The sequence below is a fragment of the Aulonocara stuartgranti genome (assembly GCF_965226115.1).
Source record: "Aulonocara stuartgranti genome assembly, chromosome: 22".
Classification (NCBI taxonomy): Eukaryota; Metazoa; Chordata; class Actinopteri; order Cichliformes; family Cichlidae; genus Aulonocara; species Aulonocara stuartgranti.
The window spans coordinates 154059-179995 of record NC_138957.1 but is presented as its reverse complement, the minus strand read 5'-3'; the positions used below and the strand labels follow the sequence as shown (position 1 = coordinate 179995).

General features: G+C 44.3%; 1 protein-coding gene and 1 long non-coding RNA gene across 6 annotated transcripts; one reads left to right on the top strand and one right to left on the bottom strand.

Annotated features, from left to right (window-relative positions):
* Nucleotides 1-236: 236 nt before the first annotated feature.
* Nucleotides 237-6292, bottom strand: LOC309698886. Its single transcript, XR_014274204.1, has 4 exons — nt 6206-6292; nt 5676-5754; nt 1202-1297; nt 237-393 (listed from the first exon to the last, which is right to left on the bottom strand). It is a non-coding gene; the product is annotated as an uncharacterized lncRNA (long non-coding RNA).
* Nucleotides 6293-8921: 2629 nt separating this feature from the next.
* On the top strand, nt 8922-25516 carry LOC309698864 (uncharacterized protein). 5 transcript variants are annotated; one of them, XM_082521605.1, is made up of 7 exons: nt 8922-9141; nt 9936-9963; nt 11616-11960; nt 12381-12494; nt 13030-13371; nt 16832-16892; nt 23035-25516. In XM_082521605.1, exons 3-7 carry the CDS (start codon nt 11747-11749, stop codon nt 23096-23098), a joined length of 795 nt encoding a protein of 264 aa, XP_082377731.1. In that variant the 5' UTR covers nt 8922-9141; nt 9936-9963; nt 11616-11746; the 3' UTR covers nt 23099-25516. The 5 variants fall into 5 exon arrangements, with proteins under 5 accessions (XP_082377731.1, XP_082377730.1, XP_082377729.1 ...); XM_082521604.1 differs by having other exon boundaries at nt 9893-9963; XM_082521603.1 differs by lacking the exon at nt 9936-9963 and having other exon boundaries at nt 23359-25516.
* Nucleotides 25517-25937: the final 421 nt, after the last annotated feature.

Sequence of the window (25937 nt, the reverse complement as noted above, 5' to 3'; positions counted from 1 at the left end):
CCACCCAAAGCCTGTAGTAAACTTAAAGTGCTTCAAACAAAGTGCTCAGTAACAGAGTGCGTGTCCTAACAAACATTGCCTTATATTCCTTAAGAGCATGTAGGCAGGGGTTTCAGGGGTTTGCCGTCATCAAGCCCCATGAAGATATTTTGGACTAAGGCAAATGTGTGAACCAGCTTCCTGGAGTAGTCTAAATGCAGAGCATAGATCAAGCCAAAGAATAAAGCAAATGCATCTGCAAATCTGGGAATATCACGCATCACCTAGTCGCCTTTCACCACAACAGCCATGCTTGAGGAAGTAAAATGGACTGGACTGGGAAGCGCCGTCGGTAACCACTGTGAGAAGGGCAACTGAAGTGTCAATGAGGGTCGACTCATCCAATGCGTCCGCCTGGAATAGACACAGTATCAATGGTAAATGGCCGGTATTTGTATAGCGCTTTACACATTCAGTCATCCAGACATTCACACACACATTCACACACTGGTGATGGCAGCTACATTGTAGCCACAGCCACCCTGGGGCGCACTGACAGAGGCGAGGCTGCCGGACACTGGCACCAGCGGGCCCTCTGACCACCACCAGTAGGCAACGGTTGAAGTGTCTTGCCCAAGGACACAACGACCGAGACTGTCGGAGCCAGGGCTCGAACCGGCAACCTTCTGATTACAAGACAAACTGCCAACTCTTGAGCCACGATCGCCCCAATTAAATAAGTAAGGTTGGTTTGAGAGAATGTGACAAGCATGACCTGTAATCTAGCAAAACATTCAGCAGTGTAGTGGGTTACTTTGTAACGAGTTAGGGTACTCTACTTTTTTTGAAAAATGTACATTAACGTGTTAGCTTCTTGCATTACATAATTTGTATTTTTGTTATTTTTCTAAAAAAAAAAAAAAGTAATTTTTTATTTCATGACTTTATCTCAAAAAGAAACTAAATCTTGACTTCAGCCTGGTTTTTGGGCCACCTGCAGCATAGCCATAGTGCTGTGATACGCCTGTGCCCTGCTCCTGACCCGTGTGTGTGTGTGTGTGTGTGTGTATGTGTGTGTGTGTGTGTGTGTGTGAGGGTTTTCTAAAGAGAGGGTATTTTGTTTGTACAATTTGGTAGCTGCTAGGGTATTAAATTGTATTTAAAAAAATCCATAGCATTTTATCTTACTGGCAGAATTTAAGTAATGCAAAAATACACTTACATTACATGTCTAAAAGAATTCTGGGTCCTCCTCCCGCAGGTATACAGGAAGGGCACAAAGTACTGCAGTGCGTTTCACATTGATATCAGGCGCCTCCTAAAAAGGGAAAAGAAAAGTTCATTTAACGCAAAGTTTTCAGGTGTCATTCTTTGGGGAGAATACATGTTTATGAAACTGCATGACATCAGACTTTACTAAATTTTGGAGACTTTTCTTTTAAGATACAACCTTTCTGTCTCTTGTGACAGAGAGTCTGTTTCTTAATCATTTGACAAAAACCCTACACAGTATTTTAAAATAGTGTTCTCCAGATCAGAGCTGTAATCTATATAGAACATGGGGTTCAAAGCAAGGAAAAATTGTGTGTTTATCAGTGAACCTTTTAATTTGTGTTAATTTTATCATTATCAATATATGAAATCTTCACCTTAAGGGACTTAATGAATGGTTTCTTCTAAAAATTAGAAATGATTGAGTCATTTCACATCATATGAAAATATTAATTTTTAATACAAATTTGGCCCTACAAAAATGGAAACTCAATAACAAAGATAATGGAGATTCTCTAAACACGAGCGAATATCACACTAAAATTGTTGATTGTGATTTACACATTGGATGTATCCTCAGTGATTTGGTACAATTATACAACATTTTATAAGAACTGAACAACTGATGAAACAACTTACTTATGTGACCACATATGAAGTGTTATAACTTACCACAAAAGGTGAACTGTGCCACTGACCCTTGGTAGATCTGCACATGATAAAAAAAAAAATGCATTATAAATACTAACACAGCTATTAATAATTAGGGGTACATTTAAGATGTTAATGTCACAAAATAAAATAGACTGGTAGAAAGAAGTACAAGGAAATGGTAATGGGGGGAGCCATGAAAATAGATCTTTTCAACATGATTCAGTGTGACAAAGCCAGGGCATGATTTAAAAAAAAACAGGTTGTTACGGTCCTGGGTCAGTGACCCAGTGTTTTGAGTTTCTTGTGCCTCTGAGTTTTTTGTATTATGTTCTTAGTTCTCTTTGTTGTCCCAGCTTATTCTTTAGTGTAGTGTCTTAGTTTGGCGTTCTTGTATTCTGTTTAGTTCTGAGTATTTGGTAGCTGCCCTCTGTGTTTCTTAGTTGCTCTGTCTCCCCTAGTCTAGTTTGCATCTGTACTAATTCCTGTTTTACTTTGAAGGTCTGTGTCTCATGTGAGTGTATCCTACTTTGCTCCCTTGTCTAGTCAGTTCTGATTTCTCCCAGCTGTGCGCTCCTTCTGTGTCTCATTCCCCTCGTTACTTCCCATTGTATTTAAACCCTGTGTTTCTCTGAGTCAGTGCTGCGTCATCCCTCAAGCTGTGTGTTTCCTTGTGTGCTTCTCTGCAAGGTGTGAGTTTATATTTTCCCAGTTTAGTTTTGTATGCTCGTTTTCTGTGAGCAGCAATTAAAGCTGTGATTTTGAGTTCATCCCCTAAGTCTGAGTCCTGCATTTTGGGTCCAACTCCTGCCTGCCGCACAGCGATTCATGACACAGGTCTTTTAACTAGTGATGGGCAGATGAAGCCCCATGAAGCACTGAAGCTTTTCATCCAATTGGTTCACCCCAACGCGAAGCTTCATGAAGCTTCATTTGCTCTAGCAGGACACCTACTGGACGTAAAAATAATAGCTGGCATGAATTTGAAGAGTGTGGCATTTTGCACACAGCCTGTAAATGTCAACAACAAAAGGAGTGTGTAAAACATGTATATTGTAGTGATGGCAGTATACTGTGTATATTTATAGTGGCAGTATGGGAAATGATTATTTGGAAATGCTTGAAATGGAAATGATCATTTACTGTGAGGTGAGGTGTGGTTGGGGTGTGGACAGTAGTTGTGCTTTTGTAACGTTGAGGTATGGACAGCTACACACTGAGGCTTTGAGCCTCAGTCCTGCCTGTTCACATTTTATTCTGTAAAAACTAAATTTTCACTGCTTTTATGACCTTTTTAGTGGGGAGAACATAGCTAGGATTTAATGATTTAACAAATCTTTTGAATCCTTTGTCCTCCACAATGCTAAATAGCTGGGAGTCCTCAATCACCATGCTGACCAGGGGCCCGTTCTTCGTACGTCGCTTACTACATCCAAGATCAAATGACACATCCAAGACCAAATCATCGCGCTAACCGTGAGCTCGCTAATCCGGTTCTCCGAACACACCTGCTGTTGACGATTAGTACAGCTGGATGAAGTAATGTGAGATCACTGGGTGTCGTAAAAGGGGCTACGCATCGATAGTAGAAACATTGATCGGCAACCCTCTGATTGGTCGGCGAAAATGTCGAAGGAGCGCGCTCGGTATTTTTCGGCAGCAGAGCAAGAACTCTTGATTGAGGGATTTCAGGAGTTTCAGAGTTTAATCAGAACGCAAGGGAACACTGCAAAGGCTGCAAAAGCAAGGAGCGAGGGCTGGCAGAAAGTTGCTGACAAATTAAACTCGTAAGTAATTTAATAATAACAATAATAATGGAGTGGATTGATATAGTGCTTTTCAAGGCACCCAAAGCGCTTTACAATGCCACTATTCAATCACTCTCACATTCACACACTGGTGGAGGCAGCTACAGTTGTAGCCACAGCTGCCCTGGGGCAGACTGACTGAAGCCAGGCTGCCATATCACGCCATCGGCCCCTCTGGCCAACACCAGTAGGCGGTAGGGTAAATTTACTGTATTACACTATATTATCCAATATTATATTACATTATATTATGTTATATTATATCCCCTTACACATTAGAGCCACAACAGGACCCACTAGAACATGGGAACAAGTAAAAGTGGAATATAAGAATATGCTACAGAATGGTAATATTTATCACTTATATTGCTTTTCGTCTCTAGGAAAGAGACCCTGAAATAATCTGTTTGTTTGTTCATAACAGCAACCAAGAAAAGGGCAGAGCAAAAAAAAGACAGGTGGTGGTCCTGCACCCCCTCGTCAACAAGTTGGTTAAGTAAATAATACCCTCACGGGAATATCGATATCTCTCAATGAGCACACTGTCGCGCTGAGCTAAAGGATCCTGTCTATCCCGCAATATACGCTGAATTCTGAAAACTCTCCTTATCAATCTTGCACCTTCCGCAATGGGTTGGTCGCGTATACGGACAGGACATGGCTGCGACAGGCTTCCCAAATCCACCTTCGCTTTTATAGCCGTGGTCTCTCATCTTGATTACACAAAGTAATTTGCAATTACTACTGTGAAATATGAATTACATCTGTAATAATCACATACATGTAATAGAATGTTAATAGTACATTTCCCTTTTTTAGGAAATGACCTGTATGTATCTGTGTGACATCAATAAAAGGATCAAGTGCTGCATTATCTTTAGTTACATTGATAATATTTATTTATGGTGAAACAGTGGTGGAATATCGCTGTTGCTTTCGTATAAATGAAGCGGACATACCTGCGTGGCCGCGATCTAATCCTGTTTACATAAAGTGAACCTGCTCCCGAGCAGGTTTACGCTTACGGCTCTGTTGCTATGGCAGCAAGTCCCGGATGAGCTTCGGGGAACCGAACGATCCAAGATCACGCGAAATCGTCAACAATCTAATCCAGCTAACTTACTTAGCGAGGTACGAAGAACGGGCCCCAGGTCTTCATCTATTTGAGATTGTTCTCCTGAGGAAAGACAATAAAGACAAAGCACAAATATAAATATCACACACGTAACTTATAACAGTTGTATAATATTGTTATATCATTTAGTAACATTACTGCATGCTATATTATCATTGCATTTGATGGCTCACCTGGTCTTGCTCCACAATCGGTGTCCCCCTTATTCTCATGCAAAGCTCTGTAGTGCCTAAGCATGGATGAGGTGTTGTTGTTGTTGTCATATCCCAGCTCCCTGGCACATAGCAAACACTTCACCTTGTACAAAAGTCAAGACAGCTCAACATAAATTGTATTGCACCATCAGTATCATGAAAATACATCTTCTGTAGAAATTTACATACCTTGTTGGGAGGAATAAGATCAAAATGTTCCCACACAGGGGAGGACATCCTCCTCTTCTTAGCTGGCTCCATTCTCTCCTGACTTTCCTCACTCTCATAAACCTCCAAACGGTCTCCAAACTCTCACTAACCGCAACTCTCCATCAAACACCCACATTTTTGAATAAAGTCTGAGGGGTTTATATCGCTGTCATATCTCGCGGCAAAGTTCGAACCACTTCATGAACCAGTCACGTGGTACAGCCGGGCAGCGAGGCTTCGGACGTCATCATTTTCAGCTCCTCCCATAAATGAAGCAAGCCTCGATACGCGCTTCGCGGAAACGCCCCCTCAATTACTCGACACACGCTCCGAAGCCTCGATACAGAACGTCCCATCACTACTTTTAACCTAAAAATGTTTTAATGGCCATGAAGAAAGGTCTCTTCAATAGATCTTTCAACTCACCTGTGTTTACTGTCTCCACCTGAAATTAATTGCAGTCTGAATTTTTTTTTCTTCTGTCTTTTTGTCTTTGGTCTTCAGCCTTGGAAGAAAAAATAAAAATATTGAAAACCTTATCAGCACACTAAATATACAACACCTTGCTATATTTCAATTGTTTTAGATAGAAGTTACCACTGCTAGCTAAGTCACTTTTGAATGATGCTAATGAGAAGAAAAAAAACCCCCTGCTGAACAATGAGGGTGCTGTTGTAAAAACGCCAACTTTCTTGCGTTGGCAAGGGGTCGTTAAAATATCACTAAGACCCTTTCTTTACGTGTGATTCTTAGTAAAACTGTGTTTTAATCTGTTAAAACTGTAAAACTGACGACATAATCTATGTTTGAAAAAGAGCGCGAACAACTATTCACCACCTGGGTCTGTGCTTTTTAACACAACAGCGCATTCGAAAACAAGTTATTGGCTGCAACATACTAATATACTTGCTTTTTTACGGAAAAAATAAACATAACGAAGGTTCCGTTTTACTTACAAGTTTCTCCAAATGTGTTCTCCAGTCGCTCGAGAAGGGCAGCCATATTGAACAGAATTTTCTGTCAACGTCGTTCAGGTTAGAGAGAAGACGTCATGACGTCATGACGTACACATGCGGAGCTCGGAAAAAAACATTTACTCAAAAATCATAATTAAGAAAGCAGTATTTACTCTTAACTTCTAAGCCATGTACAATTATAACTGTTTGAATCATTAACCGAACAGAAAAGTTTTAAGTTGTTTCAACTTTGTGAGGAATTTTAATTGTTATATCCACAAACTTTATAAGTCAGGTAGACTGTTGGGGTTTACAGTGTATGGCTGGAGCCACCAGAGCTTTAGTACATGCCAATTAAAGAAAATAATGAAGGGCACTTCAAAATATCAATAAGAAGGCTGTGAGTCTAAACCACACACATCACTGTCACGGCTAAGACGTATGGACTCAGATGGAGACAGCACACAGGGGTGAAGAGTATGCATGGAAAACAACGCTTTTATTGACAGAATTGACAGCACTATTAGTTAGTGTTGTGCTCCACAGTTCACTCAGCGTATATGAGACAAGAATGTGCAACAATGTCAAACTAAGACTGACTCAGGGGTGTTGATTCATTTAAACTAACATAATCATCCTGCTGCAACCAGGTTTCTGTACGGCAGAGTAAATCGATTTGTTGATCAATTATTCAGTCATGTACTAACAGACTTGGAGGAGAGAGACCTAATATTTAATAATCCACATTTCACTGTTTTACTCTTTGGTTCAGATGTGGATACTGTATTGTTCTTTCTTTGTAATTGTTTATGTTTAAGTTGTTTGTTGCTGGTTTTTAGTTTGTTTTTCGTCTTTTTGGGAGCTGACACAGTCTCTATGGAGATGGGTTTTTGGGGGGGTAGCAGGAGGAGAGAAGCTGCAGAGAGGCGTGTAAGACTGCAACTCTGCTTCCTGGTCCCAACTCTGGATAGTCATATTTTGGGGGTTTAATAAATCTGTCCATATTTCTAGAAATGAGAGCTGCTCCATCCAAAGTGGGATGGATGCCGTCTCTCCTAACAAGTCCAGGTTTCCTCCAGAAGGTTTGCCAATTATCTATGAAGCCCACATCGTTTCTGGGACACCACTCAGACAGCCAGCAATTTAAGGAGAACATGCGGCTAAACATGTCACTCCTGGTCTGATTGGGGAGGGGACCAGAGAAAACTACAGAGTCCGACATTGTTTTGGCAAAGTTGCACACCGATTCAATATTGATTTTAGTGACCTCCGATTGGCGTAACCGGGTGTCATTACTGCCGACGTGAATTATGATCTTACTGAATTTACGTTTACCCTTAGCCAGCAGTTTTAAATTTCCTTCAATGTCGCCTGCTCTGGCCCCTGGAAGACAATTGACTATGTCTCTAGTTTCACATGTCTGAGAACAGAATCACCAATTACCAGAGTTTGACCCCCGGCGGGTGTGTCACCGATTGGTGAAAAACGGTTAGACACATGAACAGGTTGGTGGGGCTTCTGTTTAGGACTATGCTTCCTCCTCACCGTCCCCCTAGCCGCCCTCTTTCCCCAGCTGCTTGGGGTCTGCCGGGGAACAGCTAGCGGGGCCTACGCTATCTTTGGCTGCACCAGCTACAGGGGCCTGGCTAGCTACGGGTGAATGAAGGGTGCGAAGCCGAGTCTCCAATTTCAGTAATCCTGGCCATCCGCTGGTTTCCTCTTTCTGGCGCAAAGTGGGCGATAAACAAACAAGAGAGAAAAGCCGATCAGCTGATCATTGATCAGTTTCATGATTGAAGTAGCAACAGGAGAGGGAGGGGGAGAGAATGAGAGAAGGAGAGGCAGCCGCAGCGTAAAGAACCAGAATAACTCCACCTTTGTGTCTTTTTCCATTCTAGCTGAAGGACGGGACAAACTGTATTTCTTTTCAGCTCAATACGAAATGTGTAATATTTTCTCTGAATGCAGGACGATTCCCTTTCTTCTGTTTAAAGATTGCTTTCAAAGCTGTTGCCCAAAGGTGGAACACCTCCTCGGCTGTAATGGGTCCAGCCCAGAGTCGATTGGGACCAATTGGCCAATCCAGCATCGTTTATACCATTAAAAAAAAAAAAACACCAGCCCACCACGCAAATGCCCATTATGTCCGTTGGCCACTCCAGCTGTGCATTACACGCATTTGTATGAATACAACCTCTTCCACTTAAAGCGTAAACAATACAACTTCAAATATGTGAACACATTTTAAATAGTTTCTCTCTGTATTTGAACCATTATTGTGCATTTTTGAACATTTAAACACATCATAAACTTTTTTATGATTATATTTAGTTATCAAAATAAAAGATACGCTGATATACTGCTGTTGATACGCTGCTATTCACAATATCACTGTTATGTCTATTTTTAATGCCGACAGCTTTTATAATACTAACATTTAAAGTCAGTTACTTTGGTCGTGATAAGCTGATCACGTGTGATTCTCTAATGATTATCTAACAATAATCTAATAATCTAATACCATGACTGTTAAAAACAGCTGGTTACCAGTACAATGATGTTCTGAATCACTGTCTCATATAAATATATATATATAAGACAATCTGTGTTATTATTTAGGTGTAACCCAACACACATTCTGAACAATCACAGAAATCCGGTTAAACTAAACTGACAGGTAGAGCGAGTTCATCCGCTGCAAAAGGTTTTCCTGCAACGACTTCTGCACAGCACCTTTTACAGGTGGAGGGAGTGCCACTAAGAAAACTCTGAGGTGAACGTACCAGCTCTAAATAGCTGCTGATGTCCTTTATCAGCAAAGAAAGTTTGACCAGGAAACTAAAACAGTTAAAGTGTCGCAGAAGAGAAGGAGAGGATGTTAAAATCACCGTTCTCTGTGTTTCTCTTCTGTTTGTTGCGACATCTGGACTGTACAGGTAAGCTGCGCGTACCTATGTGAATAAACCTGCTGGTTGCGGGGAGAGATGTGGGGAGTTTTACACTGTGTACTTTACTGCAGTGTCTTTGAAAGTCAGCGTGACAGTGTAGAGTAAATGTAGGCACACAGGTAAAGGTGAGACAGGGAAATGGATTCAATGGAGTCATCTTAAGTTTACTTTCATTTTGACGTGTCTGAACGTAATCGCGCTGACACTCGACACACAAACCTCGAATAACGAGCAGCTGAGACTCTGCTGTGCCGTAAACATTAAATTTGAACAAACTTCCGTATTTTGCCGTAAAATAGATCATATTATTACTAAGATTGATGCAGTTTTTGACAAAGTTAGTGCGCATGCTGAGGGCAGGATGCTTCCGCGTGTCTGTCTGTCAGTGATGTGTGACAAGAATCCACAGATCAGGACTGTCAATAAAACTTGTTTGGTAACAGGACTGTAAGCTGAGCCACACTGACAAGAAACAGAAACAAGTTTGGAGAATCTCAAATTTTAGTTTTTACAGTGGTTTACTGCATTTATGGTTTAGTGAAGTTATGGTTGTTTTAAATAGTTACTATAAATCTGAAGTACAGAACCAAATTAGTTTAAATATGAATGCAGGTTAGCTGAATGAATGGATTGTTCAGGGTTTAGAAATATACTGGAAAATAATTTAAGGACATTTTAAATCAGTCAGTAATTATTAATAACAAATTTGTCTTGTTCTTATTCTCAATGATCCATGTAGGTAAATCCCAAAAGGTTGATTCTGTTCATCTGGATCTTTTCAGTGGGAGAAACATTTCATCACTGATCCAGGTGACGTCTTCGGTCTCAGCTGACTGCAGATTTCCCCAACCTTATAAACAGTGGATTGGCATAATGACTGAAACCAGCCCACTGAATCTAAGGAGCTTGGGAGAGACTGGACTTCTTTAAGTTGCTTGAAGACATTTCACCTGTCATCCAAGAAGCTTCTTCAGTTCTACGATCAATTGGTCGAGGGTCCCAGATTTAAGCCCTAGGGGAGTGTCCCCCCAAGAGGGACATGGACCCCCTAATGATCCTCTACCTAATCAAACAAGCCGAGGTCAAACAGATGTCGGTCACAAGAAACGTAAAGAAGTCCAGCCACTTTTCTTTCCATGCTCCTTAGACTAAGGCTACGTCCACACTAGCCCGGATAGATTTGAAAACAGCGTTTTCGTCTGAAAACTAGTGATGTGTCCTGTGTGTCGAAGCTTCGAATCGTGCGTCGGGTAATCGCGGGGGCGTTTTTCTGAAGCGCGTATCGAGGCTTGCTTTGATTACGTAGGCAGTGACGTTCGAGGCCTCGCGGGCAGTCCGTACCACGTGACTGATTCAGGGACTGGTTCACCGGTTCGCGCCAGATTCGAAATAACATGGGCAGGAAAACAGCTGATTCCCCATCACACCGTGTTGTGGAATTGGATTACGTACGTGCTACATAGTTACTTGTGCATTTCTTCTTCGATGGAACCAGCAAGGAAGAGATGTTTTGTTTGTTTTTTTAATTTTGTCTCTCCTAATAAAGTATGCACACAGTAATAAATATCACAAATGATAAACACCAAAATATAAATAAACAACACTACACATCCTATAATCTGATTTCTGTCTTTTAGTTTATTAAAAAGTGAAGCACCAAACACTATTGTGTCATTATCCAGATGTACATAAGGTTTACACATCATTATAATCAAAGAGCCCGCTTCACTTGAATTGTCCACTTGATGGCGCAGTAGAGCAAATGAATCATCACAATGCTTCGAACCATGAGTCGACCATTTGGATGGAAAGCTTCAGTTCATCATGAGGCTTCATCTCACCATCACTACTGAAAACGCTCTGCATCCACACTAGCGTTTTCAGTCGTTTTCACAGAGTTGCGCGTCCACATTGAAAGCGCTTATGTTCCAGTACTGCGCATGCGTGAAACGCAAGAAGATTAGGCCTGCCTCATTTCTGTCTGCCGTTTATTTACTTTGCGACTGTTGAAAAGTCTCTTTGAAAAGCACAGAGTTTTTTAAATGGACTAACAATGAGGTGGAGTTGTTTCTGCAAGTAACACAAAAGTACAAAGTTGCAAAAGTGAGTGAGAATTAAAGAATTTGAAGAAAAGCTCTCTGGAGCACGTACAGACTAATATTAATCTTTAACAGGGCTGTCAAACAAAACAACTGCTGTATAATGCCCTCCACTATCTTAGTTTAATTGGTCACATGACTGCATCATATGACTAAAATGTGTGGGCTTAATGGAGCTCACAGATTCTGCTTCAAGGAACATCATCATCATCAGTGTGTTTCATGTAACGTGGTCTGAGTGTTGTTTGACTGAGTGTTCAGGTTTGAGTCCAAACAGGTTAAAAAGGCCACTCTGCTGGTTCTGTGTTCATGTCCAACACAAAGCTCACATAACTGCTGAAAGCTGTTTCTTTCTCTCCTCAGTTTCCCAGCATGCATCTAGGGTGCAGGTGTATGAGGGGGCGGAGTTTGTCCTGCTGCCCTGTCAGGTACCAGCTGATGTTTCCAGTGACTCCACAGCTGTGGTGTGGAACCGTGATGAGTTCACGATCCCAATGGTCCACAAGCGTGTGCAGAGCAGTGACGATCTTACAAACCAAAACCTTCGTTACCTCGGTCGAACATCAATGAGAGCCACCGCTCTGCAGACTGGAGACCTCAGCCTCACTCTGAGGAACCCCACAGTCTCTGACAGTGGAACCTATACCTGCACCGCCCGCAAGACTGGAGACAATCTGAAGGAGATCCATGTGCAGCTGAAGGTCTCAGGTGAGTGGACAAAGGTCAGAGGTCAACTGCAGAGGTCCTGAGGTCCACACAGACTTCATGCATGAACATGTTCAGTTAAAGTAAAGTGAGATGTGAGTGTTTCTGTCACAGAGGTTCCTATCTGCTCTAATAATAAGGTGTGTGCTCTGAGGTCATCTGGTTTCACAGACCTTTAGTCTTTTATGTGTGTTTGTGCTCAGACTGAACCTCATTAACTTTAAACTAACATCACTCTGTGAGGCCGAAACCTCAGAGTTTAAACTCAGAGAGTTTTACAGTGTCTGAACCCTGCGGCCTGTGGTTCAGTTCTTACCACAGAGTAACCTGATGATGCTCTGAGTAACACAGGTAAAATATTAATAACAGATTCATGTAATCATGTCATTGAACATGTTGGATGATCTTGTGTTTGTGTTACAGAACCTCCTCCCCGCTGGCCCATAGTTGTGGCATTCGTGGTTCCTGTGCTCCTCCTGGCTGTTATCTTTGGTGCCCTCGTGTACCATGCAAATAATAAAGTAAAGAACAGAGCAGGTTAGTGTGTGACACAGTAACTTCACTGACCTTCACCTCCAGTATGTTAATGCTGATGTCTGCAACCTTTTACCTCACACGTCCTTAAACTGCTGATCTGGAATCAGCCACAAACAGCAGCAGGTTCCAAACATCCCTGAAACTAATAACTGATGATGCTGAGGATGTTCCATCAGCTGTCCACACACCTCTGAACTATGTTAAGCGCAGAGGTGTGTGGAAGAACACAGGAAGCTTTCAAAATAAAATAAAAAAACACAGAACACAAAGAAAAATAACAAAATAAGAGCTCATTTTAAACTAAATGTGAACTTTCTGTTAAAATATGTAGTCTGTGTGACCTTTAGTCACAGACTGTTACGCTGATGGATGGCAGCTGTCAGTGTGTAATCCATAGAGACAGCTGAGGTGTTGTCATGGTAACAGCCTTTTTACATGATGGAGGTGAATGTATCAGCTCATTGTTTCAGGCTCACACAGGTACTGTAACAAGTGAGCTCATGTTCAGTGTCACAGCTCTGCTCTCTTCTCTCAGTCTCCATGCTGAAAGCAGAGAAGGTGACAGAGGGGGCGGAGTATATCAAACTGCTCTGGGATAAGAGTGAAGTTCCGCCTGCTGCTGTCAGAGTGAAGTGGACACGTGAACAACCCGAACATGGAGAGATCTGTGAGTGTGTGAAGGATCAGACGGGTCAGTGGAAGCTCGAGTCTGGTCCTGTTTATAAAGGTCGTGTACAGATGGATCAGCTGACTGAAGGAGACTTCACCCTGACTCTGATGAAGCCTCGCTGTGATGATGGAGGTGTTTACTTGTTTGTCGTCTACGGCCAGGATGGAAAACCCATTAAAGTGACAGTAGTGGCGCTGTGGGTCAAAGGTCAGTATGACAGACTGTGAGGTAGACTGAGCTGAGACAAACAGAAAATGAAGTGTCACTGCAGTCACACACAGTCACCGTCATAACACTGCTCATCCACATTAACCTGCACGCACCTGTGATATTATTACTATTATTAATATTATGACTCTGATCAGTCACTGACATTCACAGAAACACTTTAGAATCTGTTTGGTTGCTGCATTTATTGTGAAGGAAACACAGGAAGTGGAGAGGTACACAGAAAATGGATCAGAGTGAGTGAGTGAAGGATGCTGGGTAAGATGAAGGAGGACGGCTGTGTCCCAATTCAGGGTCTGCAGCCTTAGAGTACGCAGCCCTAACGGGTCACAAGGGCCACGTACTCAAAGACCGCTAAAGCCGGAAGTGAGAGGCTTGTGAAATGGGACGGTCTGGCCTTCATCATGCTGCTCAGGTTGCCTAGCAACCATGATACTAACCACGAGAAACGTTTCATACAGCATTGTTTGAAAGAAATGAAGGAGAAAAAATATTTTTTGTTCATTCATTTTTTTAATGACATCACTTTGATCAGTTGAATATCTGTGGCTGAGACCACGGGACTGTAAAACATGATAGTTGGGCTTCATTTCTGTACTGAACAGTCAGTTTAAGCTAGTAAATAACAATTAGTTAACCCCTGGGGGGTCTTAGAAAAATGCATACACTATTGGTCTTAGAGCCACAAATCGACCACGCCCAAAAAAGTGCTATAAAAAATTTATATATTAATATTTTTTTCCACTTTAAATTAGCCAATCTTTTAGACCTACTTCTCCTTGAAATATTCATGTCAAGTTTTAATTACATTTCGCGGATTTTAACCCTTTATATCCCGGTTTCGTCACATGAGCGCACTGCTTTTTTTGCCCCAAAAAACAAAAAACTTGAATATTTTCCAAAAAAAACATTTGAGGTAATATTCAATTGTTATTATAATTAGGCCTTTGGATGGACTAAAGATTGGCACCAAGAGTCATTTCGATCGCCTTTTATTTTTTTTCCAGGAGCGCATTTCATAAAATGCACACTATCGACCACGCCCAAAAAGTGCAATAAAAATATTAAATATTAATTTTTTTTTTCACTTTAAATTGGTCAGTCTTTTAAAACTACTTCTCCCTGAAATATTCATATAAAGTTTTAATTATATTTTCGTTGTTTTAACCCTTTAAATTACAAAAAAACTAAAAAAAAAACTAAAAAACTAAATATTTTCCCAAAAAAACATTTGAAGTAATATTTGATTGTTATTATAATTAGGCCTTTAGATGGACTAAAGATTGGCACAAACAGTCATTTCGATCGCCTTTTATTTTTTTTTTTCAGGACCAGAAAATGGTCTCCAGGCGGCAAATGCTCCTCCTCTAGCCCGGAATCGGTGCATGCTCCCGGGTTGACTCGCGACGATGACCGGGGCATGTTGCGTCGGACCCCTTTTTCCAACACACACATCCGGTACCACGTCACAACAAATACGTCATTTCCTGTTGATTAAAAAAAAAAATCCAACCTCAAACGGTCCTGGGGCCGAAAATTGTCCCGCCCGATCAGCGGGCGACGCCGCTGCAGCACGCCGGAAAAGAGGCGTCATTTCCCGCAGGTCTCTTTAAGCAGCCCGCTGTTTTCCAGCCCCGGGTCAAATGTGGAGCAAGGGCACCACCCGGTGGACAAATAAAAAAATTACAATTCTAAGGCCTCTTCTCCAAAACAAAAACGAAACCTAAGCCATCACCCAGATGTTAACGGTATAAATCCTGCAGTGAAAAATAGCGTTTATAAAGGGTTTCAATGGGGCACAAATCGACCCTAGGATTAATAGCGTAAGTTTATCGCTAGCTTAGCCACTGAAGCTAATTTCCGGAAGTCATACTGAAATTTTAACAGTAAATGTGACCAAACTTTTTTTTGCAGACTTTCGCTATATTCCATTCAACACTGTGCAAATGGCAGGTAATCAAAATTTGAAAATAGCCAAAAATAGCCACAAATCGACCCAAGGCGCCCCAGGGGTTAATGTTGTTCATGAGACTAAAGTCATTTCACTTTGGTAATGTAAATATAATTTGGCCAATATTATAGTTATTGTCAGATTATTATAATATACACTCAACAAAAATATAAACGCAGCACCTTTGTTACTGCTCCCATTCCCCATGGGATGGACGTAGAGACCTAAAATTCATTCCAGATACACAATATAACCATCCCTCCCAAACAGTGGTCACAAATCAGTCCAAATGTGTGGTAGTGGGCACATCTGCTATATTGAGATAATCCATCCCACCTCACAGGTGTGCCACATCAGGATGCTGATCTGACATCATGAGTAGTGCACAGGTGTACCTCAGACTGCCCACAACAAAAGGCCACCCTGGAATGTGCAGTTTTGTCTCACAGCAAAATGCCACAGATGCCACAAGCAATGAGGGAGCGTGCAATTGGCATGCTGACAGCAGGAATGTCAACCAGATCTGTCGCCCGTGCATTGAATGTTCATTTCTCAACCATAAGCCGTCTCCACAGGCTCCACACTTTCAGCTTGATGTGTTTGTGGATATATGACTTTAATTATCCACAAAATCATCACATTCTCTGTAAGATTAAGGTCGACTATTGAACGGCGTATATTTTAAAGTAAAGGCTTTAAAACCAAGTTAGTACAAATAATAATAATGGATTGGATTTATATAGCGCTTTTCAAGGCACCCAAAGCCACTATTCATTCACTCTCGCATTCACACACTGGTGGAGGCAGCTACGGTTGTAGCCACAGCTGCCCTGGGGCAGACTGACAGAAGCGAGGCTGCCATATCGCGCCATCGGCCCCTCTGGCCAGCACCAGTAGGCGGTAGGGTAAAGTGTCTTGCCCAAGGACACAACGACCAGGACAGAGAGCCCGGGGATCGAACCGGCGACCTTCCGGTTACAGATACGCTTCCCAACCCCCTGAGCTACGGTTGCCCCACAAACATCACTAATGTCACATAACTTTGCCGACATGTGGCCAACAGCAATGTTTTAATGTTCTTCATTATTAAACATTTGCACATAAATAAGTGACATAATATTCAGTACTTACTTTTGAAAGTTTACTCTTCGGCCGCCCTGCTTCAGCCATGCACGTTTTTTTTCCGGCAAAATTATCCACACCCACCGCCGCGCTATGAAGTCTGGGCTATGGTGGGCAACGAAGGATACACAGACCCATCCTTAAAATTCAGGGCAATGAAGGACGCATTTCGAGCAGCCTTTGAATTGGGACAGCCTTCGTCGCGTTTCTGATGTAATCGACCTTAAAATGTGGCCTTTAAGGCTGCAGACCCTGAATTGGGACACAGCCGAAGTGTGTGTTTCCACCTGAGATTATGGATCTGACCTCAGCTGTTCTTCATCACTCTCATGTTGATGATGTCACTGCTGTGTTTGTCCTCTGCAGAGACCTGGTGGAAAATCATCACAGGCTTGTCTGAGAGGAGAACCCTCGACACTGAAGAAAAGTAAGTGTTCAGTGAGTTTATCTGAAGGTTTGTCATGAATGATTCTCACAGTCATGATGTTTGACTCCTTCCCCTCTGTGGACACATGTTCACATCATCATCATCATATTTACTTAAAAAACACTTTGAAACAATCACAGCTGACACAAAGTTCTGTACATTGGAACTAAATAACAAAATGACATAAGATATAAATAAAAGCCAAATAAAATACAAAGTAAAATAATTCATTAGAGAAACTAAGTCTCACTGAGTTTAAAAGCCAAAGAATAAAAGTGGTTTTAAGACGTGATTTAAAAGTGGACAGTTAAGAGGCTTCTCTAACGTGCAGGGCAAATTATTCCATAATTTTGAAACCACGATAGAGAAGGCCCCGCCCCCTCTGAGCTTCCTCCTGGATCTCGGTACCTCCAGGAGCAGCTGGTCAGCTGACCTGAGAGACCGACAGGGTATGTGGGGATGAAGAAGCTCAGAGAGGTAAGGCGGGGCAAGATTGTAAAAGCATTTAAAAACAAACATGAGAATTTTAAAATGAACTCTAAAAGACACAGGCAGCCAGTGCAGTGAGGCTAAGACAGGGCTTATATGCTCTCTTTTACAAGTTCCTGTTAGGAGTCGTGCAGCCGCATTTTGAACCTGCTGCAGACCCGAGAGCAACAACTGACTGACCCCCACATAGAGTGAGTTACAGTCGTCCAGGCGGGAAGAAATAAAAGCATGGATCACTGTTTCAAAGTGCTTCCTAGAAAGAAAAGATTTTACTGCTGCCAGTTGCCTTAAATAATAAAAACTAGACTTCACCACTGCTCTAATTTGGTTGTCCATCCATCCATCCATCTTCATCCGCTTTATCCGAGGCTGGGTCGCGGGGGAAGCAGCCTAAGCAAAGCAAATTTGGTCGTCCAATTTAAAATAACTGTCCAACTTAAATGGCAAATGGTAAATGGCCTGTATTTGTATAGCACTTTACTAGTCCCTAAGGACCCCAAAGCGCTTTACACATCCAGTCATCCACCCATTCACACACTGGTGAATGGTGGTAAAACCAAACAACAGGTTTAAAATAGACTTCCAGGCGTCCCAAATCACAGAGGACGACTCACAGGGACCACTGGGTCCAAACACCATCACTTCTGTTTTCTTGTCATTAAAATTTAAAAATGTTCAGAGCCAACCAAGTTTTAATGTCATCTAGGAATGTCATGAGAGGTTTTACGGAGATGCCATCCATCTGCTTGAGTGGCAAATAAATTTGGCATAACAATGAAATGAGATCCCATGCCTTCTAAAGATGGAACCCAGAGGCAATAAATACAGTAAATAGAGCAGTGGCCCTAAAATTGAGCCCTGTGGGATGCTGCAATTTGGGGTTAGTATCTTGCCCAAGGATATTTGGCATGCAGACTAGAAGAAGCCAGGAATTGAATCACCAACCTTCCAATCAGTAGATGACCTGCTCTACCGCCTGAGCTACAGCCACCCCACAAACCCTTAATAATGCAGATTCTGTGCTATGAAGGGTTTTAAAACCTGACTGAAAAACCTCAAAGATGCCATTATCATCTAGAAAATCTTTCAGTTGACTAAAAACAATTTCTCTAAAACCTTGGAAAGTAAAGGCAGCTTGGAAACAAGCCTATAATTAGCTAAAACTGTGTGATCAAGGCCAGGTTTTGAAATTTGCAGGAACCACACCAGAAGTCAGACTGCTGTTAATAATGTCAAGGACATACTGCTCTATACTAGGAAAAATTATTTTAAAAATTGTGGAGGAAAAGGATCCTGAGGGGAACCTGCGGGCTTAATATTGTCATGATCCTGGGCCATGTTGGCCCAGCAGTCTTAGTATTCATGTCTTTTTGTGTATTGTTCCTTATTTGATTTCCCCTTGTGACTTTTATCCCCTGTGTGCCCCTCGACCATGCCGGACCCAGCGACACAAGAGAGTGGGATCATCCAGACGGTGGAGTCGCTATGTAGCAAATGGCTGCAGTGTTCCGGAGTGGAGGAACGGGAGGAGTTAGCCCGCCAAGTGGGAGTATGCGCGTCTGTATTTCCCTGGTTATGGGAGGCACTACACCCGCTGATCGTTGACTTTCTCGTCACCGCTCTCCAACTCCGTCCGCAGCCGCAGCTGCCCAGTGTGCGGGCTGCGCCGCCAGAGCCCTGCTGTTGTCCTGTTTCCCCGCTGCTTCGTGAGCCAGACGCAGTTAGGGTCGGAACGGTGAGGCTCACCACCGTCACACCATCCGCTCGCGCCTCATCGGCTTCCGGGTCTTCACCGCGGTCTGGCCACACGGCGCAGCGCACAGAGATGACGGAGGCCATAGACTTTGGTGAGGAAGAGCGGCAGCAGGTGTTACGGGCTTATCGGGAGGACGAGCTCCGGTGGAAGCCCTGGCTCATTCTGGAGGAGGAACTCACACCTGTTGCATCGCCTACCAGCCGCTCGCCCTCTCCACCCCGCTCGGACTTCACTTCCCCTGCCTCGCCTTTAGCGAGGATATGGGCAGAGGATGAGATTGCCGCTACGTCACCCTCTGCTTTGGTGGCATCAGCGTCCATGGCACCAGCTACCAGAAAGAAGCGGCGCCGGCGCCGCTGTTGCACCGCGCTAACTCCGGTGAGTGACTGTGTTTTTGTGCCTCACGATCCTTCTATGGAGAAGAGGGAGATGAGCATTGATTTGCCGGGGCCAGAAACTATAGCGGAATTGTGCTCCAAAGCCGACAGAACTGTATTTAGTTGTTCAGAAAGACCTACTACGGAAATCATGGAGGCCGGCCTCTGTGAGCGGCAGCAAGCAGCTTGCACCCACGTAGAGGAGGAGCTCCGGGGAATGCCGTGGCTCACCCCCGATTGTCAGCACATCTTTCGGGGAACACGCCTGGCTCTCGGGGGCCCTCGGAGCTGCCAGGGTCTGCCACCCCTCACTTCCCCAACAGCCAATGCTTCAGCCTCAGTGGTTTCCTCAAGGAAGAGGCGACATCCACGTCGCCGCAGCACCATGCAGCAGCTGGAGGTTGGTGGAACTCTCGTTTCCTCTCGGACTCCGTTAATAATAGAGGTTAGTGACAATCTTTCGCCTCAAAGTCTTCCTGAGTTGCTGGAATGTGACTGTCATGAAGGGTTCGCAGACGCTCCAGAGATAAAGACAATTTCTACATGTGCTGGAGGAGCGATAGCGACCCAGTGCTCCTCAACACCACCCATTCTCTTGCTAAACGATGAAAGTATTGATCACGAACTCATGTTTGGTGTGAAGGGTGGTGATATAACCTCTGGTCATGAGCGGTGTGACTTTAATAATGACACCCTGTCTGTACCCGGTGATCAACTTGACTGTTCCTTAGCTCATCCATCTTGTGACTCATCTACTTGTTATGAATTGTGTAAACCAGAGGAGAACAATTCAAAGCGATCTCTGAGTGATGCTCTCACTCCTGTACTCAACAAGCACAATTCACCTGAGTTTTGTGTTCCAGGTCAAGAGAACAGTAATGGCAATGTGGTCTATGCTCTGAACTCTAAGAGTGAATTGTGCCCCCCGGAAGAAGATGGGGCACACATGTCTGAACCATGTAGCTCCAGCACCCCTCAGGGTGCAGGGAATGCTGAAGCTGAGATCTGGGCCTCCGATACTGTCTCTAATGGTCATGTTTTACCGTCAGTTTGCGTAAATTTGGAACCATGTTCTTTTGATTCTTCTAAATCATTTCAGGATGGTGTGTTGGTTGGGAGTACTACTGATATAGTAAGCTCACAGTCTGCACCACCACTGGCAGCCACAGCTCTATTAGACACTGTGTTAGCGGCACCTCCATTCATAGATGACTCAGAGTCTCTGTCTAAGTCAGCTTCTGGTGGGGGGGCTAGCTGGGGAATGCAGGCCTGAGACTGCGAAATACCAGGCCGAGCCGCATGATTCCTGTCAGTCAGAGCATAATGAGGCTTCAATCCCCTCTGACAGCATCACTTTTGATTTGTTTGTGACTAATGTGGTCACTGCTAAAGCTAATGGCTCTGTCAAACCAATCACAGAAGAGTTTATTCAGACTCTTGCCGTTAACCTAGTGCCAGCCGTCCCATCAGAAGGAAGTGTAACTACTGTGTGTGTAAGCACAGACACCGATGAGGTTACAAGTCCACCACATGACTGCAAAATGAGCGTGTATGTGTCTTGTTTGACCAGTTGTGCCGACTTAATGGATGTCCAGGAACCTAGCCGTGAACTGATTAATCATGTTTCTAGGAACGGTTCAGTTATAAATGCAGCTCATGTGGTCGAACTAGCCCCTTTGGTGACTGAAACCCTGTCACAGGTGGACACTGAAAACGTCACGTTGTCTTCCTGTGACAGAGGAAATAAACTGTGCTGAGAGCCTTGGGGGTCCACTTTTCGAACAGGGTTTGTCCATAACAGTTAACTTGCTTGCTAGGAATGGCGAGATTTCCGCTAGAGATGGTGCAGAGACTGTTACTGACTCTGGGCAATATTATGGGGTAGATGCTGCCTGTGTGTTCAAGATTAATCAATGTAATTCTGGTGAGGGTGAGGCAGCCAATCTGAGTTTGTGTTTTTCTGCTTCTGAGTTAAAAGAACCAAATACTGAGAATAAAGACTCTGACTTTATGTTTGTGAAGGAAAACGAGAATATGAATTTGGACAATGACAGGCAGACCTCTGAAAGGAACACACACCTAGTACTTGGCTGCGACACCACTTTCTCCCAGACTGCCATGGACATGTCTGTTCTGGGTTCTGAACCAGACGGTGACCAAATGAATAATGTTTTCAGGGGTGATCTGGTGGGAAATGAACCGTGTGATGTTACATTAAATTCCCCAGAGAGTCAGCGGCATCTTTCTTCTGCCAGGGTAACGGCTCAGCCCCCTGCTCAGCTCTCTGTTTTGCCAGGGGTCTCCATAACTGCTCATCCTGCATCTGTAGCTGAATGCCTGGGTGTGCCACTCCAGCACCCTGCAGCAGGCACACCACTTCACGCCACATCAGCTGGAGGGTCCGAGGGTCCCGTCCAGCCTCACGCCACGTCAGCTGGAGGGTCCGAGAGGCCCGTTCAGCCTCCTGTCTCCGCTGGAGGGTCCGAGGGGCCCGTTCAGCCTCACGCCACGTCAGCTGGAGGGTCCGAGGGGCCCGTTCAGCCTCCTGTCTCCGCTGGAGGGTCCGAGGGGCCCGTTCAGCCTCACGCCACGTCGGCTGGAGGGTCCGAGGGGCCCGTTCAGCCTCCTGTCTCCGCTGGAGGGTCCGAGGGGCCCGTTCAGCCTCGAGCCACGTCAGCTGGAGGGCCCGGGGAGCCCGTCCAGCCACCATCTACTTCTGCGTCGTCTGGTCCAGCCGCAGCCTCTGCTTCTGCCACGCCTGGTCCGGCCTCCGAGCCTTCATCCTCCACGCCTGGTTGTTACACCCCCATCCAAAGTACATCCGGTACCTCGGCATCGTCGGCCAGTTTCTGGGCCTCTAGCCAGACGTCATCGCCGTCGTGGTCGGCCCCAAGACCGCCTTCGCCTGAGTCGCCGCCGTTGCCTTCCGCACGGTCGGCCCCCTGACCTGTCTCTACGTCATTGCCGCCGTTGCCTTCCACGCGGCCGGCCTCCGGACCCGCTCTGTAGCCGCTGCCGTCTTCCACGCGGCCGGCCTCCGGACCCGCTCTGTAGCTGCCGCCGTCTTCCACGCGGCCGGCCTCCGGATCTGTTCTGCCGGCCACTGCCACTTTTTCCGGCCCCGGAACAGCTGAATTGTGAACTTTTGTGCTGTCGCCCCCCAGGTTGACCTTCTGACCTCTTTGGACATTTGCCTCCCTGTTTTGAACTGTTTTTGTGTCTTTGTGGGCTCAGTTTTGGTTCATGCTCCTCGTCTTTGTTTGGTTTTGTTCCCTCCGTCCGGGTCCCCCGCCTCCCGCCCTGGGTGGGTTGTTCTGTTTGTCTTGTGTTTTGGTTCTCGGGTTTGGGCTGTCGGGAGCCGGCCCTTGGGGGGGGGGGGGGGGGGGGGGGGGGTGATGTCATGATCCTGGGCCATGTTGGCCCAGCAGTCTTAGTATTCATGTCTTTTTGTGTATTGTTCCTTATTTGATTTCCCCTTGTGACTTTTAATATGCAAAACACACTAACATTTTTATTGCAGGATTATAGGTCCAGGGTGGTGCTGCTCCAGGGGAGGAGATGCCCTGCTGTTGCCTGGGACATGATCTGGCTACCCTTTTTCTTTCAAACAGGAATCTGAGTTTGATGAGTTGACGCATGAGAGTGTCCATGCGTCAAGTGGTGGGGTCCAGAATTAACACTAAACAATGTTTACTATTATTGTTGCAGTGAGTTGTGTGATTAACCGTTTATTTACATGTTCAGATGAGGCTTTGATGGCCTATAAGTGAAGTTCACTGAACTAAAGAATGTGGTTTGATGATTGTTGACGTGCTCTCCAAATAGAAGTTTTTCTGAAATACAGGTGCAGCAGTGAGACGCGAGAAACATTCCAGGCATAGCGGACAGCCCAGGCAGTGGTTGAGGTCAAAGGTCAAGCTGGTTGGGGCCCATCATGAGATCAGACCTTGGAGCCACAGCAAGGACCATTTCAACTGCCTGCAAAATAGCGAGAGACCCTCCTGGATTTATCAGAGCCACTGCAAAGAGGTCGAGGTCCCAGGAAACCCCGGCACCCCCAAGACAGCACAATAGAGAAATCTCACACTTGGTTGTTTCAGTGGTGAGGGGGGAGTGCTGATTGAGCCCCCGTAGGGTAAGCTCGCACTTCAACCTCCAGCCTCTGATCAACTCTAGGGCAACCAAGTGCGAGGCGTGACGCACCTGTGTGCAACCATGGGAAGGTGGACCCTCTTGGTTACCTTGACTACGACGCTCACCTTTACAGGACCCCAGCTGGTGCCGGAATCAGCTGAACCAGGAGGAAGGCAGAGAGGATGGACACATGACAACTCTCACCTAAGAGACATGATGCAAGACCACATCCCTCCATGGATGAATAATGCCTGGTACCGTTATATCCACGACAGAACAAAAGCAGAATCGGCAAATACAGACTATTATGTCTGTTCCCATCTACCCAGCACGGCAACATACCCCACACTATATATGTTCCTGGACCAACTCTCAGGGAAGAACTACTCTATGATATTAGCAGAGAAAGGGGACTTTGTGTCCTCTTCAACAACACATGCTGCATTTACATAAAGAAGACGCACATTCATCAAACATGACTGACGCCCTGAATGTTTTGAGACAGATCCAGCAGGCCCAAAATCAGGACTATCCATGACGAAAAGGAGTGCCTGAGAGGATCGTCCACAAGATGGGAGCTGAGGCCAGGAGAGAGACTTCAGGAGGATCAGAGATCATCTTCAGCACAGCAGACATCACACAGAGAGCTGTGCTACTGAGCTTCCAGGAGATCAAGAGGAGACTTCCCACAGCAAGATTTTAAATACAATGAAAGATTCAATGTTGACGCTGAGGAAGACAACTAAGGTGTACGACGTGCTCTGCCTTAAACCTTCAGCAGCGTTGGAAGGAGTCTAAGGATGACATCATGATTCTGTGAAAAGCACAGGAACCAGAAGCTATGGTGGTGATAACAGCAGTTTCCTATGAGGTCTGCAGCTTTGGAAATAGCTGAGACCCATGTTGACAAACAACAAAACTAACTGGTATGTTTGAATGTCTATTCTACATACATTTGGACTCTGGTCCTATGGACAGTGATGGAAACAACTGGAAGAGACATTTATGACACCCTGCAGAACTCAAACCACTCTGCAGAGAGACATGTGATTGCACACCCGGAGGAAGCATCACCAAGATGGGATGTTTTTGAAAATGTTATCTTCTTATTTTCACTATTAAATTAACAATTTCTTTGTTTGTTTGTAGGATGCAGTTTGCCATGAGATGAGATCAATGGGGAATGGGATATCCGCTAATACCTTTGTTAAACTCTGTACTTTTACAGTGATTTAGGGTGATTTGACGTATGCTGAGTATAACAATGTTGGCATTGAAACTGTCAGACATGAGGTATTCATAACTGGAAACTTTTCTAGCATAAAGGTCAATAAAGGGGGGAATGTTAGGTTTTGTATTGTTGATTGTCATTTATGCTTAGAAACATTTACTCATATATGCTTAGAAGTGTATAATCAATTGTAGATTGAAAGAATGTCTCATCCTAGGAGGTCTGTAACAACTCTGTGTAGCATGAAGAGGGGAGTGCGTTCACTCCTCTACAGAGTGTGTTCTGGCATAGATCACACCCCCTAGGAGAGGTTTTATCTTTTCTTGATATATGGTATAGCAAACACATGTATATCTGTTTGAGTGTAAGAGCCTTTTGTTTAGATGGACCTGTTAGACTCCTGGCACCAGCTTTGGGGAGTCTTCACAGGGTCACATCTTGACCTCACACACACAGTATTCTTTGTTCACATGTATACCTATGTAAGATGTTATATGTTAATGACCCAATGCATATTCATGTCACCACAATAAAAGGAGTGCTCTGGGGAGTCTGGCTGAGAGTCTGACGGAGGTCAAGTGGTGGGACGACACTTGGCTCCAGCCAGATCTCCCTCATGCATGAGTGAACCAGAGAACTTTGGTGCCTTGAGTCTTGCTTTTTGCTGCGTAGCAGATTGTCCTTAACGTTCCAGCGAATAGGTTTATGCTACAAACCTATCATTCCCCATCACATTCATCACCTGTTCCTCTGGTGTCTCTGATTGGAGCACGCAGGTGTGTGGAGCAGAGTGAAATCACACACCTAATGCTGTTTTATTCAACCTGGATCTTAGAAGTTTTGATTAACATTAAACATCGTTTAAACTGTATGTGTCTGTATCATGGGATGGATACACCCTTAACAAAACAAAGAAAATATGACAAAACCAAGTTTCCCCTCATGCTGTCGGACGCGCCTCGAGGAACCAGCTCCATTTAAAACATCACAGTCAGCTGTAAAGTGTCGTTTCAGTTTTTATACAACGTCAAAGAGCTTCATGTTTGAACAATCAGCTT